We start from the raw sequence: 16,233 nt of genomic DNA, 5'->3' as shown, positions 1-16,233 counted from the left end.
TTAGGGTTGGCTTCCTGAGAGGAAGAGCTAGGATTCCTAATTATTTTCTTATTTGATTTTAAAAATAAGGACTTCTTTATTTAAGATAACTCTTTCACTTCAGTCCACTAAACAGAGTCAGTGATATTTTGAGGGAGTGTTACAGAAACAAGACAACAAAGTCATTTCTGGAACTCCCTGAGCCCCTTGACTAGTCGCTTTGTTGTTTAAACAAAATTTAGCATTCCTTGGTGGGTGGGAGAGGTGTTTTGTGTTTTCATCATTCATCAAAAAATTAGACTGTTTCTTTAATGTGGGCTTGCTCTCATCTCATTGCTCTCTCCTGCAAATTGGAGAATAATCTTGCATCTCATTCTTATTTGGGATTATAAAATTAAATTTTAGTTTTAAATTTGGATTTGGTGTAGAAGCTAAATGCATTAGTCCCTATGACTCAGGTGCCATAGGCCTTTGGACTATAGCTTTTATGTGAATGAGTGTGTCCACACAACCTGTCAACACAGAGGTTTTTCTTTTTATTTGCAATGAGTATATCTGTTAAGCAAGTCTCTAGTCACCATCTATTCCTCACTCTTAAAAAAATAAAGTACTCAGGATAGCACAGTGAATTTTGAAAACTTCTGCAGTAAATGTCTATTTGGTAAACGAAATGAGAATCAATACCTAAAATTACATAACCTATTATACAGCTCAAGAATTTTCTTTCTTATTTTTTTCTTTTCAAAATTAAATCCTTTCAACCTGTTGCCTAAATCTATCCAAAAAATATAATCGAATCTTTAAAATAATTTGTAGGTACTTGACAAATTTTCTTACACACATCTTGTTCTCATTGTTTAAAACTTGAAATGTTAGGACTTTAGTCTTAACATCTTTTAATGGCTGCATAGTATACATATACTTAATCTATAACAGGTGTGTCATATTTTTCTAAAACATGGTAATTTTATTGAGGATTAAACACATGCATATTCTCACTGGTCTGGAAACATATCCAAAAAGACATATAATTAAATAATAAAAGATTAAGATAAGAAGTTGTTAATGTATTTTTTAAGAGCCTTTTTGGTGACTGTTGTTATAACTATTTAGCTTGTCAATGCTTTCTCTGTAACACTAGGGTAGTTTTTCATTTTGTTGCATACCCTATTGTCATGTCTGGAATGTGTTCTATTGCCATCTAAAGTAGACTGCTTTGGGGACCTGGAGATGATTATGATGTCACTACTGTTAGGGAAAGAATAATATAAAACAGAAGTTCAAGATGAGGCTTCTCCAGAGTTAATGTCAAGAAGAAAAAAAAATAGTTCATCAGGATGCAACCTGAGATTCACCTCCTTGCATCTTTACCAAAACCATGCACACTCGAAGAATGCAAAATTCTTCCTGGGAAACTGGACACAGAGTGGAGATGTTCAGTTTCTCAGCACTTTGTGGCAGATGATTTTATTTATCAAATACCCAACATCCTAACTCAAAAGCATGAATTAGGTCACTAATCATGTGAATTGACCTTTGCAATTCTAAGTATTTTGACTTCACGCTGTAGCCATCCAACTATTAACACAGTTGTCAGTGCTCCTGGCAATAAGGATGGGCCAAAAGAGCAGTCTTTTCTCTCTGGGATGTTCCTTTAAGGGCATGGTAAATCGACCTCTGTATTTTCTCTTGCTGCTCAGCTGAAAGTTAATGTTTTTTTTTAAAACTTTGGTCTTTCCTATCTCCCTCTTTAGGACGAGACACCAATGTCTTGGTCTACATCAAAAGAAGGCTAGCAATGTGTGCCAGACGACTTGGGAGGACCAGGGAAGCAGTGAAAATGATGAGAGATGTGAGTTTGAATTTGTGTTGGGGATCAGTGGCAGTGCATCTGATTTAGAGAAGGAGGAGCCCTGTAAGCAACCATAGTAAAGAGTACCAGTGCTGCTGTGGTGGCCCCGTGGTCTCCCGAGCCAGACTGTCTGGGGCTCAGCCCTAGCCCCTGACATACTAGTTGAGTGATTTTGAGCAAGTCACTCAACCTTTCTGTGCCTTAGTTTCCTCATCTGTAAAATAGGGATAAGAATAACAATCTTAAAACTTCCTTCCTAAGATTGTTGTGAGGATTAAATGAGAAAATACATGCAAAGCTTTTAATAGAATGACTAGTGTATAAAAAAATCTCAGTAAATGCCCTTATTATCAAACTTTGGGGGCTATAGCCAGAAGCCATGAATCAGCTTAGCCGTTTTAGCTAACTGGTATTTTCTGTATGGTTGTTAGGAAGATTTGAATAAACTCAGGGTCAACTTGCTACCCTCACCTTTAATAGTATAAAAAAATACCTTTAATAGTAGTATGAGCTAATTCTATTATAGTCATTTTATATATTTTCCTAGATCCTTCCTTGAGTCAGGGTGTTTATTATTGGTAGTAAATGTGAGAATTAAGAAAAGAGAGAATAGGTGAGAATTTTTAAAGCAAACCAAGGGTGGTTATTATTATATGGCTTTAAATCAAAACAGTGCTTTTAAGGGAAACCAGTTGAGGAGCTGTTACTTACACATTTACATAAAAAATACTTTTCATAAAGGAACTGATACCAGAATGAATTCTACTTTTAAGCCATTTCCCTTTTAAAAACAATCTCAGAAAACCTCTGTCAACATATTGTTCTTCTACCATCTCCCTGAATTAGGAGACATAGATAACTGCTCATTATAAACGGACGAGATAAAATTCTCAGCTTGTGAGTTTGAAAACCACCACCAGCTACCATCGAGTCCATTCTGACTCATGGCTTCCCTGTGTGTTTCAGAGCAGAACTGTGCACCATGGGGTTTTCAGTGACTGATTTTTTGGAAATAGATTACTGGGCCTTTCTTCCAAGGGACATCCTGGTGGTTTCCAACCACCAACATTTTGGTTAGTAGCTTAACTCTTTGTGCCATCAGAGACTCCAGAACAGTCCTGTGAAGGACACTGTCAGACATGGTGGAGATGTGTTTTGAAGAGAAATACTCAAAGTGCTTGTCTTAGTTGTCTAGTGCTGCTATAACAGATATACTACAAGTGGATGGCTTTAACAAACAGAAATTTAGTCTAGGAGGCTAGAAGTCCGAATTTAGGGTGCCAGCTCCAGGGGAAGACTTTCTCTGTCTGTCAGTTCTGGGGGAAAGTCCTTGTTATCAATCTTCCTCTGATCTAGGAGCTTTTCAGAGCAGGGACCCCAGGTCCAAAGGATGTGTTCTCTTCCCAGTGCTGCTTTCTTGGTGGTATGAGGTCCCCATGTCTCTCTGCTTATTTCTCTCTTTTATATCTTAAAAGACAGTGACTCAAAATACAACCTAATCCTGTAGATTGAGTCCTGCGTCATTAACATAACTACCTCTAATCTTGCCTCATTAACATCATAGAGGTAGGATTTATAACACATGGGAAAATCACATCAGATTGCAAAATGGTAGACAGTCACACAATACTGGGAATCAAGGCCTAGCCAAGTTGATACACATTTTGGGAAGGACACAATTCAATCCACAACAGTGCTAATTCCTTCAGAAACTCCTTAATCAATCCCCTCACCCCAAATGGAAGAGAGAATGGAGAGGACTCATGTTTCTGTTAAAGAAGCACTTGGTCCCAGCCTTGCAGAAGATGGTTTTTGGTGGGGCCTCACCCTTTGACCCATCTGAGGTCATAAATGGGGACTTCACTGAGAGATTCACTCCCTTTACAACATGCACATAAACCGTCTTGCTGGAAAACTTCCCCTGATAAAACAGCACAGTGGTCTGCAGGCAGCCTGGTGACGAAGCACTTAGGCAGGAGCACCTAATATTTCATTCAGATACAGCCATCCTTTCCCCATATGCATTCGTGTAAATGCATAACTTTCCTAGAGCAGATTTTAATGTGGAAGTGGAAATGCTGGAGTCAGAATGCCTTCCACATAGAAAGCATAGTTGTTTTTGTTTGTGTGTTTGTTTTTTAACTGCTTCTGGAAATGCTTTCAAGGGAAAACTGTTAACTTGTGAGAGATACTGAAAGAGAGCTTCTCGGAGAAGCTGGACTATATGAAGAAGAACAGGCCATCAGGACTGAAAGAACACTCATTAACAACCTGCATTAAGCAGATGGCACAGCCTTGCTTGCTCAGAGTGAAGAGGACTTGAAGCATTTACTGATGAAGATCAAAGGCCACAGTGTTCAGTAGGGATTACACCTCAACATAAAAAAAACAAAAATCCACACAACTGGACCAATAAGCAACATCACGATAAACGGGGAAAAGACTGAAGTTGTCAAGGATTTCACTTTACTTGGAGCCACAAGCAACACCCTGGAAGCAGTAGTCAAGAAATCAAAAGATGCATTGCATTGGGCAGATCTGATGCAAAAGACCTCTTTAAAGTGTTGAAAAGCAAAGATGTCACCTTGAAGGCTAAAGTTTGCCTGACCCAAGCCATGGTATTTTCAATCACATCATATACACAGGAAAGCTGCACAATGAATAAGGAAGACCAAAGAAGAATTGACGCCTTTGAATTGTGGTATTGGTGAAGAATATTGAATATACCATGGACTGCCGAAAGGACGAAGAAATCTGTATTGGAAGAAGTACAACCAGAATGCTCCTTAGAAGCAAGGATGGTGAAACTGCGTCTTACATACTTTGGACATGTTGTCAGGAGGGATCAGTCCCTGGAGGAGGACATCATGCTGGCTAAAGTAGAGGGTCAAAGAAAATGAGGAAGACCCTCAACAAGTTGAACTGACACAGTGGCTACAACAATGGACTCAAGCATAACAGCAATTACAAGCACATGGCATAGGACCAGGCAGTGTTTCCTTCTGTGGTACATAGGGTCGCTGTGAGTCAGAACCGACTCGATGGCACCTAACAACAACAACAACAACACTGAAAGAGAATGAAAGGGAACTCTGGGAAGGCCAGCTGTAAATGATTCTGATTGTTTCCATGGCTCAAGATTGCATTATGGATCTAATGAAATATTAATGAGGTAAAAATGTATTGACTTCTTTATGTCAAGATACATAGCATCTTGTTTGTTTTTTGTTGTTTTTTTACAGCAAAACGTTAATTATTTTGAATTTCCAGAATGTTTTCCCAAAAAGCATATTAACTGGCCTCCTTTTGCAATCAAGAAAATGGAAGCAGCTTACTGCTAACTGACTTTTGGTGGTGGGCAGAGCTGGGAGAACATGCTAACTTTTGACCCTTACTATACGATTTTATTTATAGAATATAAATGTAAAGGGTTGCATTTCCTGCTTTCTTAAATTTATGGGAAAGTCTCTTTGCTTGGTTCTTACTTTTGGTAATTTTTCCTCTTTAACATTTGATATATGATGCCATTTCTTCTTTCCTTTTTAACTTCAACCTGTTATGTAACCTCAAGTTGTTCTTCTATCTTTCCCTGTCCCTGTTTGAGTGGATTTAGAGTAGAATTCATAAGGCTGTTGGCTGTTCGGTCTGGGCCCTTAGCCATCCCAGTCAGAACTCATGTGCATGTGATGGTCTGTCCATCAGAAAGAATCCAAGAGCTCCTATTCTCCAGGTCATGTGATCTGAACCAGGTTTTCTCAACCTCAGCACTATTGACATTTTAGGCCTGATAATTCTTTGTTGTGAGGGGCTCTCCTGTGTATTGTAGAATGTTTAGTATTTAGTAGTATCTCTAACTTCTACCCACTAGATGCCAGTAGCATCTCTCCAGTTGTGAAAACCAAAACATATCTCCATTACGTTGTTGTTGTTAGGTGCCATTGAGTTGGTTTCAACTCATAGCAACCCTATAAAAAAATTTTTTTTGTTTGTTTTTTTCAGAGTAAACTGCCCCGTAGGGTTTCCAAGGAGCAGCTAGTGGATTTGAACACCCAACCTTTTGGTTAGCAGCCAAACTCTTAACCACTATGCCACAAAAAAAAAAAAAAAAAACCCAGTGCCATCGAGTCGATTCTGACTCATAGCGACCCTATAGGATAGAGTAGAACTACCCCATAGAGCTTCCAAGGAGCGCCTGCTGGCTTCAAACTGCCGACCTTTCGGTTAGCAGCCGTAGCTCTTAACCACTAGGCTCCCTAAATGTTCCCTGTGGAGTAAAATTGACCCCTGTTGAGAGCCACTTCTCTAGAAATTCTTGAGGAGAGTATGTCTGTTCAGGGCAGACATTGGGTTCTTATCCACTTGTTAGTAGTTTGGGATTCCCCTGGTGTGGCTATTATTGTTGTTATTGTTAGGTGCTGTCAAGCTGCTTCCAACTCATAGCTATCCTATGTACTAAACACTGCCTGGTACTGTGCCATCCTCACAATTGTTGCTGTGTTTGAGTCTACTGTTGTCCATCTCCTTGAGGGCTTCCTCTTTTTCACAGACCCCCTACTTTACCAAGCATGATGTCCTTATCCAGGGACAGGTCCCTTCTGATAACGTGTCCAAAGTGTGGGAGATGAAATCTTATCATCCTTCCAAGTAGCATTATGGCTGTACTTCTTCCAAGACAGATTTGTTTGTTCCTTGGCAGTCCATGGTATACTCGATATTCTTCACCAACACCGTAATTCAAATTTATCACTTCTTCTTTGTTCTTCCTTATTCATTGTCCAGCTTTTGCATGCATACGAAGCAACTGAAAATATGGCTTGGGTCAGGCATGCCTTAGTCCCCAAAGTGACATCTTCGCTTTTTTTTTTTAACACTTTAAACGAGGTCTTTTGCAGGAAACTTGCTCAGTGCAGTATGGCGTTTGATTTCTTGACTGCTGCTTCCATGAGCATTGATTATGGATCCAAGTAAAATGAAATACTTGACAGCTTCAATCTTTTCTCTCTTTTGCATGATGTTGCTTGTTGGTCTAGTTGTGAGGATTTTTGTTCATTATGTTGAGGTGCAATCCATAGTGAAGGCTGTAGTCTTTGGTCTTCATCAGTAAGTGCTTCAAGCCCTCTTCACTTTCAGCAAGCAAGGTTGTTTCATCTGCATATCACAGATTTTTAGTGTGTCTGCCTCTAATCCTGATGCCACGTTCTTCTTGATACAGTCTAGCTTCTTGGATTATTTGCTCAGCAGACAGACTGAATAAGTCTGGTGAAAGGTACAACCCTGAGACACACCTTTCCTGCCTTCAAACCGTGCAGTATCCCCTTGTTCTGTTCGAACGACTGCTTCTTGGTCTATGTATAGGTTCCTTATGAGCACAATTAAGTGTTCTAGAATTCCCATTCTTTGCAATTGTTATCCATAATTTGTTATGATCCACACAGTCGAATGTCTTTGCATAGTCAATAAAACACAGGAAACCATCTTTCTGGTATTCTCTGCCAGAAGGATTTCAGCCTAGATCCATCTGACATCAGCAATGATATCCGTTATTCCACGTCCTCTTCTGAATCTGGCTTGAACTTCCAGCAGTTCCCTGTCGATGTACTGCTGTAACCATTTTTGAATGATCTTCAGCAAAATTTTACTTGTGTGTGTTATTAATGATATTGTTCAGTAATTTCCACGTTCTGTTGGATCGCCTTTCTTAGGAATGGGCACACATACGGATCTCTTCCAGTCAGTTGGCTGGGTAGCCGTCTTTCAAGTTTCTTGGCATAGACATGTGAGTACTTCTAGCGTTGCATCTGTTTGTTGAAACATCTCAATTGATATTCCTTCAATTCTTGTAGCCTTGTTTTTCACCAATATCTTCAGTGCAGCCTGGACTTCTTCCTACAGTACCGTTGGTTCTTGATCACATGCCCCCTCCTGAGATAATTGTACATTGACCAGTTCTTTTTGGTACAATGATTCTGTGTATTCTTTCCATCTTCTTTTGATGCTTCCCGTGTTGTTCAGTATTTTGTCCATGTTGTTGTTAGGTGCTGTTGAGTTGGTTCTGACTCATAGCAGCCCTATGTACCGCAGAATGAAACACTGCCTGGTTCTGCACCATGCTCACAATAATTGTTAACACTTGAGCCCATTGTTGCAGTCACTGTGTCAGTCCATCTTGTTAAGGGTCTTCCTCTTTTTCATTGACTCTAGTTTATCAAGCATGATATCCTTCTCCAGGGACTGATCCTTCCTGACAACCTGTCCAAAGTATGTGAGACACAGCCTCTCCATCCTTGCTTCAAAGGAGCATTCTGGTTGTACTTCTGCCAAGACAGATTTCTTCATCCTTTTGGTAGTCCATGGTATATTCAATATTCTTCACTAACAGCCCAATTCAAAGGCATCAATTCTTCTTTGGCCTTCCTTATTCATTGTGCACCTTTCACGTGCATATGATATGATTAAAAATACCACGGCTTGGGTCAGGCAAACTTTAGTCTTCAAGGTGACATCTTTGCTTTTCAACTCTTTAAAGAAGTCTTTTGCATCAGATCTGCCCAGTGCAGTGCATCTTTTGATTTCTTGACTGCTGCTTCCATGGGTGTTGATTGACAGTTTCCAATTTTCCTAGATTTGTACTTCATACATTCCACGTTCTGATTATTAATGGATGTTTGCAGCTGTCTTTTCATTTCAAGTCATTCCACATCAGCAGATGAAGGTGCTGAAAGCTTGACCCCATCCACATCATTAAGGTTGACTCTACTTTGAGGAGGCAGCTTTTCCCCAGTCATCTTTTTAGTGCCTTCCAACCTGGGGGGTTCATCTTCCGGCAGTATATCAAACAATGTTCTGCTGCTATTGATAAGGTTTTCACTGGCTAATTCTTTTCAGAAGGAAATTGCTGGGTCCTTTTTCCTAGTCTGTCTTAGTCTGGAAGCTCAGCTGAAACATGTCTGCCATGCGTGACCCTGCTGGTATCTAAATACTGGTGGCATAGCATCCAGCATCACGCAAGCCTCCACAGTATGACAAACTGACAGACATGTGGAGTTATAATATTGCAACTAGGGGCTTGAACTTTTTCTTCAGTTCTTTCAGCTTGAGAAATGCCAAACATGTTCTTCCCTTTTGGTTTTCTAACTCCAGGTCTTTGCACATGTCATCAAAATGTCTTACTTTGTCTTCTTAAGCTGTCCTTTGAAATCTTCCCTTAATCTCTTTTATTTCATCATTTCTTCCATTCATTTTAGCTACTCTGTGTTCAAGAGCAAGTTTCAGAGTCTTTTCTTTTTGGTCTTGTCTTTCCTACCTTTTTAATGGTGTGGCTACAAACCCCTAAGCCACTCAAGGTAGAATTGGTCAGGTCGTCCTTGAACACTTGACGTGGGCGCAGGCTAGTTTGGACCCAAATGGGATTCCTTGAAGCAGCATTCCATGATAGGAAGAGCCAAATGAACTTGGAGATTTTTTGGCATCCTGGTTAGAGAGATGAAAAAGAGAGAGAGGAGAATGTGAGGGCCTGGTGCCAGATCATTGTCTTCCTTGCTCCTCCCTCTTCCTTTTAGGGAAGAGAGACAATGTTTTTCAGATCATTGTCTCTCTTCCCTAAAACGTAGAGCTCCTTTGAAAGTCAGCTCTCAGACTTTACCCCCTGTTTCCCCTCCTTTTTTGTAGTTTTCTGCAGACCTCCGAGTCACTACATCCTTCTTGTTTCACTCACTCTCTCTGTGCAGCACTGCCTCTTTTGGTGTCCATCTATTGCCTGACCTTCCAGTTGGCACAGATCATCAATCCTTTCTTTAAGATGTTTATTTACTTGATTTTAGGACACCATGCTCTCTTAGTTCTCCTAGAATCTCGGTCTCTATGGCCAGATCCTTGTTATCTTCCTGACTCCCAAAATTTGATGTGTCCCCTGGTCAGCCCTGAGCCGCCTTCTTTCCTATCTCCATCTACAACCCTGGGTGACTATATTCAGTCCCAGAGCTTTAAATACCATCTGAGTGCTGACAAACATTCTATGATTCAGTCCTCCTAACAGCCCGACGACGAGTTGATTCCAACTCACACCGACCCCATAGGGTTTCCGAGGAGTGCCTGCTGGATTTTAACTGCCGACCACTTTCAAAAAAGGAAAAAATAAAAAACGGGGAAGACACAGGGAAAGGTGGATATCAAATAGAAATGTAACCCACTTAAAATTTTAGCTTAAAGCTAGACTTGTGACCCTCTTATTACCAGGTCATATATAAAAGCAAAATGTAGATACTCTTCAGATGCCTTCATTCTTTCTAAAATTTCAGTAGCTGTATCAGGTCAGCTGAGGACACATTTCATCTACCTTTAGCCATGTTAAACCCATTCTCAGCCCGGCCTGTAAAAATTACAACTGCTAAGTATTCTTTTTGTGGTCTTACCTTTGTCACTTCGTAAAAAATAATCAGAGGAAGCTGTAGTTAGCCCATCTCTGGACTTGTATCCTTCCTGCATCTCAGCATCTTCCCTAGGATTCCCAGCTGAGAACTAGATTTCCCATTTTTGTTATCAGCAAATTATGTAATTAGTTCCTGTGTGCCAGAAATTCTGCTAAGAAGTTTACATATACCATCTAATTTAATTCACATGTGCTATAGGTGCCCTATTAAATCACAAAAGTAATATTGGCTCATTGTAACAAGTAAAAGAATAAGGAATTTAGTGATATCCCTCCATGTCTACAGTGTCATCTCACTGAGGTAAAGAGCACTCTCAATTTGGTGTATATCTCTCCATCTTCTTTTCTTTGCACCACGTACAAACACATACCTGATTATGTAAGGGTTTTGAGCAGAGTTGATTGTATCTTAACCAAGGTCCTGTGAGAGTATTAAGCCCCAATTTCTGAGCGTCTTCTGTGGGAGTTCCCTCACTAAAGAAAACATGCAAGTTTTGAAATAATATAGTGCCATCTTCCTTGATCTTATTTTTCTACAATTATTTTATCCCTATTCTCAGTGTTTTTGGTCTCAAATCATTTATTCATGTGATCCTTCATGATGCGAGATTAGGTTTGGATGAGCAGAGAAAGACAGGTTTTTTGGGCTGAGTTTCAAAAACATACAAAAGAGTAAGTGAAGTTCACTTGATATTGAACTTCTTGCATCCTGGTACCATATCTGTTCTTCCTGTGCATTTCTCCCAATTCTCAGAACAGTATCTTGTTGACAGACACAGTCAAATAATACCTGAATTGGGAATCACAGCTATGGCATAGAGATACCCAGTTAGCGCTTTGTACCTGTGATGTTTGATTTCCAGCTTCTTCATGATTATGATACCTCTTTGTTACTGGTTTGATTCTACTGGTTTTCTAATATAAATTAAATTAAAATGAGTTCTTTTTAGAAAATTACCATAGATGCTCATTATATGTCCCTTTTAGGTCATTAAAGTTGTTCTAGGATGAGAGCAGCTGAACTTTGGGAATTAGATTAATAGTCTTAATAGTATGAGGATGCCCTTTAAATGATTGGTGAAGAGGAGCACTTGTAATGAGAGTCTGCTTTAGAAAACATATCCCTGCTGGATTAATCAAAGCCTTTGGAGCATTAAGGACTGTTGATTTGCATTTTTGCCCACTTATGTGCATAAGGAAAAACCTTCAAGAAATCAATGATCTGTAAAAGAGGAATAGCATGCCCTTCCCGAATTGGTTTTAAATTTTATTTTAGGGAACATTCTGCAACAGAATATTTCACCTTACTGCAAAGGTGAAAAGATCTTTTTGGGAGGAAAAATAATAAATGAATATTTCAGAGGTTAGTGTCTATGGCCTTTTATCTCTTTTCCTCATTCTCAAACTCTCTAGTTTAGTCTTTCTTTACCTTTCCATTACACGTGTCACATTATTTCTCTCTTATGCAATATTTCTTTTTTTGCCTTAAAATTGTCATGATTATTATAGGTAACTTGATTGATGGATTGATTGAGATGTTACGCTTGGTTGTTGAAGAAACTAAAGTACTACTTTGTGAGGGTGGTGGGTGGGTGGGTATTTTAATTCCTCCAAGAAATCAAGGATCATTTGAACGTAGTTACTTTCAAAGCTTTTAAGATACCCAGATGTACCACTGAACTAAAGACAAAATATAAAATGAAGTGTGTTAATTACTATTAAGTGTTCCTGAAGTGATCGTTGGCATGTTTCTAGATTCTATCTTTGCTATTCTTACAAAGAAAAAGTGAACCTTGACAGTAAGTGCTATAAATTAAAACTCACTGATCTTCAAAGGTAGACTTTGTATGAATCTCTGCCTTCTTTTTGATCATGATTTGCTTTCTGGATTTGCCTGAAATCGTTAGTTAAATTTAACGTTTTTAGTAAATTATTGGCAATTAGTGTGTTATATAGAAAGGACAATATTTAATTTATGAGCAAACAATAGATTAATTATTCATGTACCCAATGGTAGTCCCTAATGATGAAAGATCTTTTTATCAGCATTATACTCCGTATTGACTTTATAGAGTGAAAATCACTCAGTAATTGCTAATGCAGGCGAGAACTTTAGCTAGAAATAGCACTATTTTCTTTGCCATTAGGTATCGTCATTGACATGAAGGTCAACTTCTCATTATTCCGATAGTGCTGCTGTGATCATCCTTGTAGACATGGGAGAAGCTGATACCCAGGAGTGGGATTGCTGGATCTTAGGGTATAGGAGCCCTGTTGGCGTAGTGGTTGAGAGCTCAGCTGCTAATTGAAAGGTCTGTGATTCTAACCCACCTGTGGCTCTGAGGGAGAAAAATCTGGTGATCTGCTCCTGTAAAGATTACAGCCTAGGAAACTCTATGGGGCAGTTCTACTCTGTCCTATGCTGTAACTATGAGTTGGAATTAACTCAATGGCACACAACAACAATAACTATACATATATGTATATACACATATGTTATATATATATGCTTGGTTTCAGTATGTCCTGTCGTTTTGCTCTGGAGAATGGCCTGTGGTTGTGTATATTCTCATCAGAGATACATGACTATGCCCATTGTTTTAGTCACCTAGTACTGCAGTAACAGAAATACCACAAGTGGATGGCTTTTACAAAAACCAAACAAAAAAACCAAACTAACTGCCATCTAGTCTATTCTGACTCTTTAGTGACCCTATAGGACAGAGTAGAACTGCCCCATAGAGTTTCAAGGAGCACCTGGTGGATTTGAACTGCTGACCTTTGGAAACCCTGGTGGCATAGTGGCTTTAACAAGGAGAAGTTTATTTCCTCACGGCAAAGTAGGCTAAAAGTCCAAATTCAGGGTGTCAGCTCCAGGGGAAGGCTTTCTCTCTCTGTCAGCCTTCTCATCAATCTTCCCCTGGACTAGGAGCTTCTCTGGGCAGGGACCCCGGGTCCAAAGGACATGCTCTGCTCCCAGCACTGCTTTCTTGTTGGTATGAGTTTTCCCTGTTGCCCTACTTGCTTCTCTCTTTCATATCTCAAGAGATGGCCTCAAGACAATCCAATCTTATAGATTTGAGTCCTGCCTCACTAACACAACTGCCGCCCATCCTCCCTCATTAACATCATAAAGGCAGGATTTACAAGCTATAGGAAAATTGCACAATGCTGGGAATCATGACCCAGCCAAATTGATACACATATTTTTGGGGGACATAATTCAATCGACTCGATGACACCGGGTTTGGTCTTTTGGTGTAATTCAATCCATGACACCCATGCATCTCAGTACTAGCAAGGCTCTGTTTTAAGCAGTGTGTGTGTGTGCGTGCATGTGTGTGTGTATGTGTGTAAGTAAGTATTTATGTATTTAATCCTCACAATAGCCATATGAGGTAGGTGCTAGTATTATATCTATTTTACCAATGAGGACACTGAGATACAGGGAGGATAAGTGACTTAAGTCAGACAGCTAGTGAGTGGTCAGAATTTGAACCCAGTTGGTGTGGCCCAGAGCTAATATCTAGTTAGAAAACTTTTAAATTTGGAAAATCTGGTGAGTGCAGAGTAGCAACTCCATGTTGTTTTAATTTGTATTCTGCTGTTTATTAGCTAGGTTGAACATGGGTAAGATGGCCTTTGTCTTTCATTAGCACTTCATTTTGGTTTTGTCACATTTTCTATTTCTTCCAGAGTCTACATAGGTATTTTATATTTCTTTAGCAAAATCTCTTTGACAGGGTTTTCAAGTTTATTGCATATCCAAAAACCAAACCCATTGCTGTCGAGTCAATTGCAACTCACAGCGATCCTATAAAAAAACAAACCTCTTGATATCGAGTTGGTTCTGACTCATAGTGACCCTAAAGGGCAAAGTAGAACTGCTCCATAGGGTTTTCAAGGAGCTCCTGGTAGATTTGAACTGCCAGCCTTCTGGTTAGCAGCCAATGCTCTTAACCACTATGCCACCAGGCAACCCTATAGGGCAGAGTAGAACTGCCCCATAGAGTTTCCAAGCAGTGCCTGGTGGATTCGAACTGCCGACCTTTTGGTTAGTAGCCATAGCTTTTAACTACTATGCTGCTAGGGTTTCCCTTATTGTATATAGTTTTTCATAATTAAAAAAATATGTATCTGTAGTTCTTTTGCTCTCTTATTTTGTATGTTTTTATTTGCCTCTTTTTACCTTTATCTTCCCTGATTGGTTTTGGTAGAGGTTTGTCTATTCTATCAATCTTTTCAAAACAACCAAGTTTTCATTTTATTTTCTCAACTCTTTTGTTTTTTATTCCAGTCGTTTGTGTCTGTATTCTTTTCGTTCTTCGCCTCCTCTTTCTCCCTTTCCTCCATCCTCTGTGTTTGTTGCCCTTTTACCAATTTCTTAAGTTGAACACTTAGCTCCATTTGCTTCTAAGTATTTATTTATCCCCTTAGAATTTTATCCCAACCCATACAGTATTTTTTTAGCCCCAAGTCATTGATTTATATTTTTTTTTCTACGTTATTCTTAGAGAACATACATCATATGATATTGATTTGGGCAGAATTTACAGGGACTTCCTCTGAGGCTTAGTATGTGGTCAGTTATTGTAAACATTAAATTTATGTTGGAAAGGAACGTGTTCTCTGTTGTATTTAATTGTATTTTTCATATCTTTTATATATTAGCTTTTTTTGTTTGCTTGCTTTATCAGTTTTTGAGAAGGATATATTTAACTTTAAATTGTTCATTTATCCTTTTTTTCCCATGGCCACTTAGTTGTTGCTGCATATATTTTGAGGCTGTATTGTTAGATACATTAATGTTGATGATTATTATGTATTCTTGATATAGTGTCTTTAATACTATGTAATATCTCTCATTTTTTCTGCCTTGATTAAAAAAAAACTTTTATTAAGATTACTGTCCTAGCTTAATTGAATTCATATTTACCTGGTGTATTTTTTCCAAATTTTATAATAAAGCTTTCTGTAACTTTTGAAAAAAATAGCAAATTTTGTGGTTGCATATATTTTACCACAAGAAAAATTTTTTTTGTAGTAAAACATACGCAACCACAAAATTTGTGTACAATTCCGTGACATTAATTACATCCACAACATTGTACAACCGTCTTCTGTGACTTTTTGATGGACCGTTTGGATTTGTAAACCTTTTGCTGAATATTATCTTTACTCCAATCTGAGAGTTTGTTCCTCTGGTTGGTGCATTTAGCCCAAATACGTATGTATTTATTTTAATTATTATCCTGTTGAGACGTTTTTGCTGTCTTTCCTGTTTTCTATCTATCATACTTCCCCCCCCCCTTCTTCTCTTCCATTGAGTAGATCCTTTGCTGGTTTAATATTCATACATTCTGTTTTATTCTTCTGGTGGTTCCAACTTACTAAGATCGATGCTTATATTTATTTTTATCTATTCTTAAGCTTATCAACACCTGTATCTTCTTCCCAAATGAGTCAATTGATTTAGCATGTGTTCTCCTCCCTCTAAACTCACATAGCAACCAGGGAAATTTGTGAGCAGCCTCTCAGTCTATGAATATGTGCAGGGAGCACTAATGTCTGAGTCCGTGCTTGCCTGGCAGGACTGCTTCTGGGGCCAGCAGCCAGTGAAGCTGTTGATTTATGGGGTGAACAGAGAGATAATCACTGGAAACAGTGATCATCAAATATTGGTTTACCTGGGCCAGCAGGAACAGAAGCTATAAAGCAAGCAAAGCTAGCAATGCATGCGATGACCCAAGAGGCCAATGAGTTTGACCTTTGGGGCTTCCCCTTTTTTAATAATGGATGTAAACGCATTGATCATGTCTCCCTTCCTGCACAGTTTGTCTCTCCTACTTGCTAAGGGCAGATACCTGATAGCCTTCCCCCTCTCCTTGGGGCTGTGGAATATACCTTTGTGATTCAAGAGTCCTCTTGTACACAAGCCTACTTGCTAGGACGTTTCGCTGAGCCCTTTAAATGC

The 16,233-nt window shown here is 39.1% G+C and overlaps 1 protein-coding gene across 6 annotated transcripts in view; it reads left to right on the top strand.

Moving 5' to 3' along the window:
- Nucleotides 1-16,233, top strand: part of ST7 (suppression of tumorigenicity 7) — a 319,762-nt gene that overhangs the window by 209,767 nt on the left and 93,762 nt on the right. For all 6 annotated transcript variants that reach the window (XM_064289784.1, XM_064289783.1, XM_023544581.2 and 3 more), the window contains one exon: nucleotides 1,734-1,831. In XM_064289784.1, the coding sequence (XP_064145854.1) occupies nucleotides 1,734-1,831 (98 nt within the window). The remainder of the gene's footprint in view (nucleotides 1-1,733; nucleotides 1,832-16,233) is intronic.

This window comes from Loxodonta africana, chromosome 8 (genome assembly GCF_030014295.1).
Source record: "Loxodonta africana isolate mLoxAfr1 chromosome 8, mLoxAfr1.hap2, whole genome shotgun sequence".
NCBI lineage: Eukaryota > Metazoa > Chordata > Mammalia > Proboscidea > Elephantidae > Loxodonta > Loxodonta africana.
Note: the sequence above shows the minus strand (reverse complement) of the source record. Positions and strands in the feature narration are given on the sequence as shown.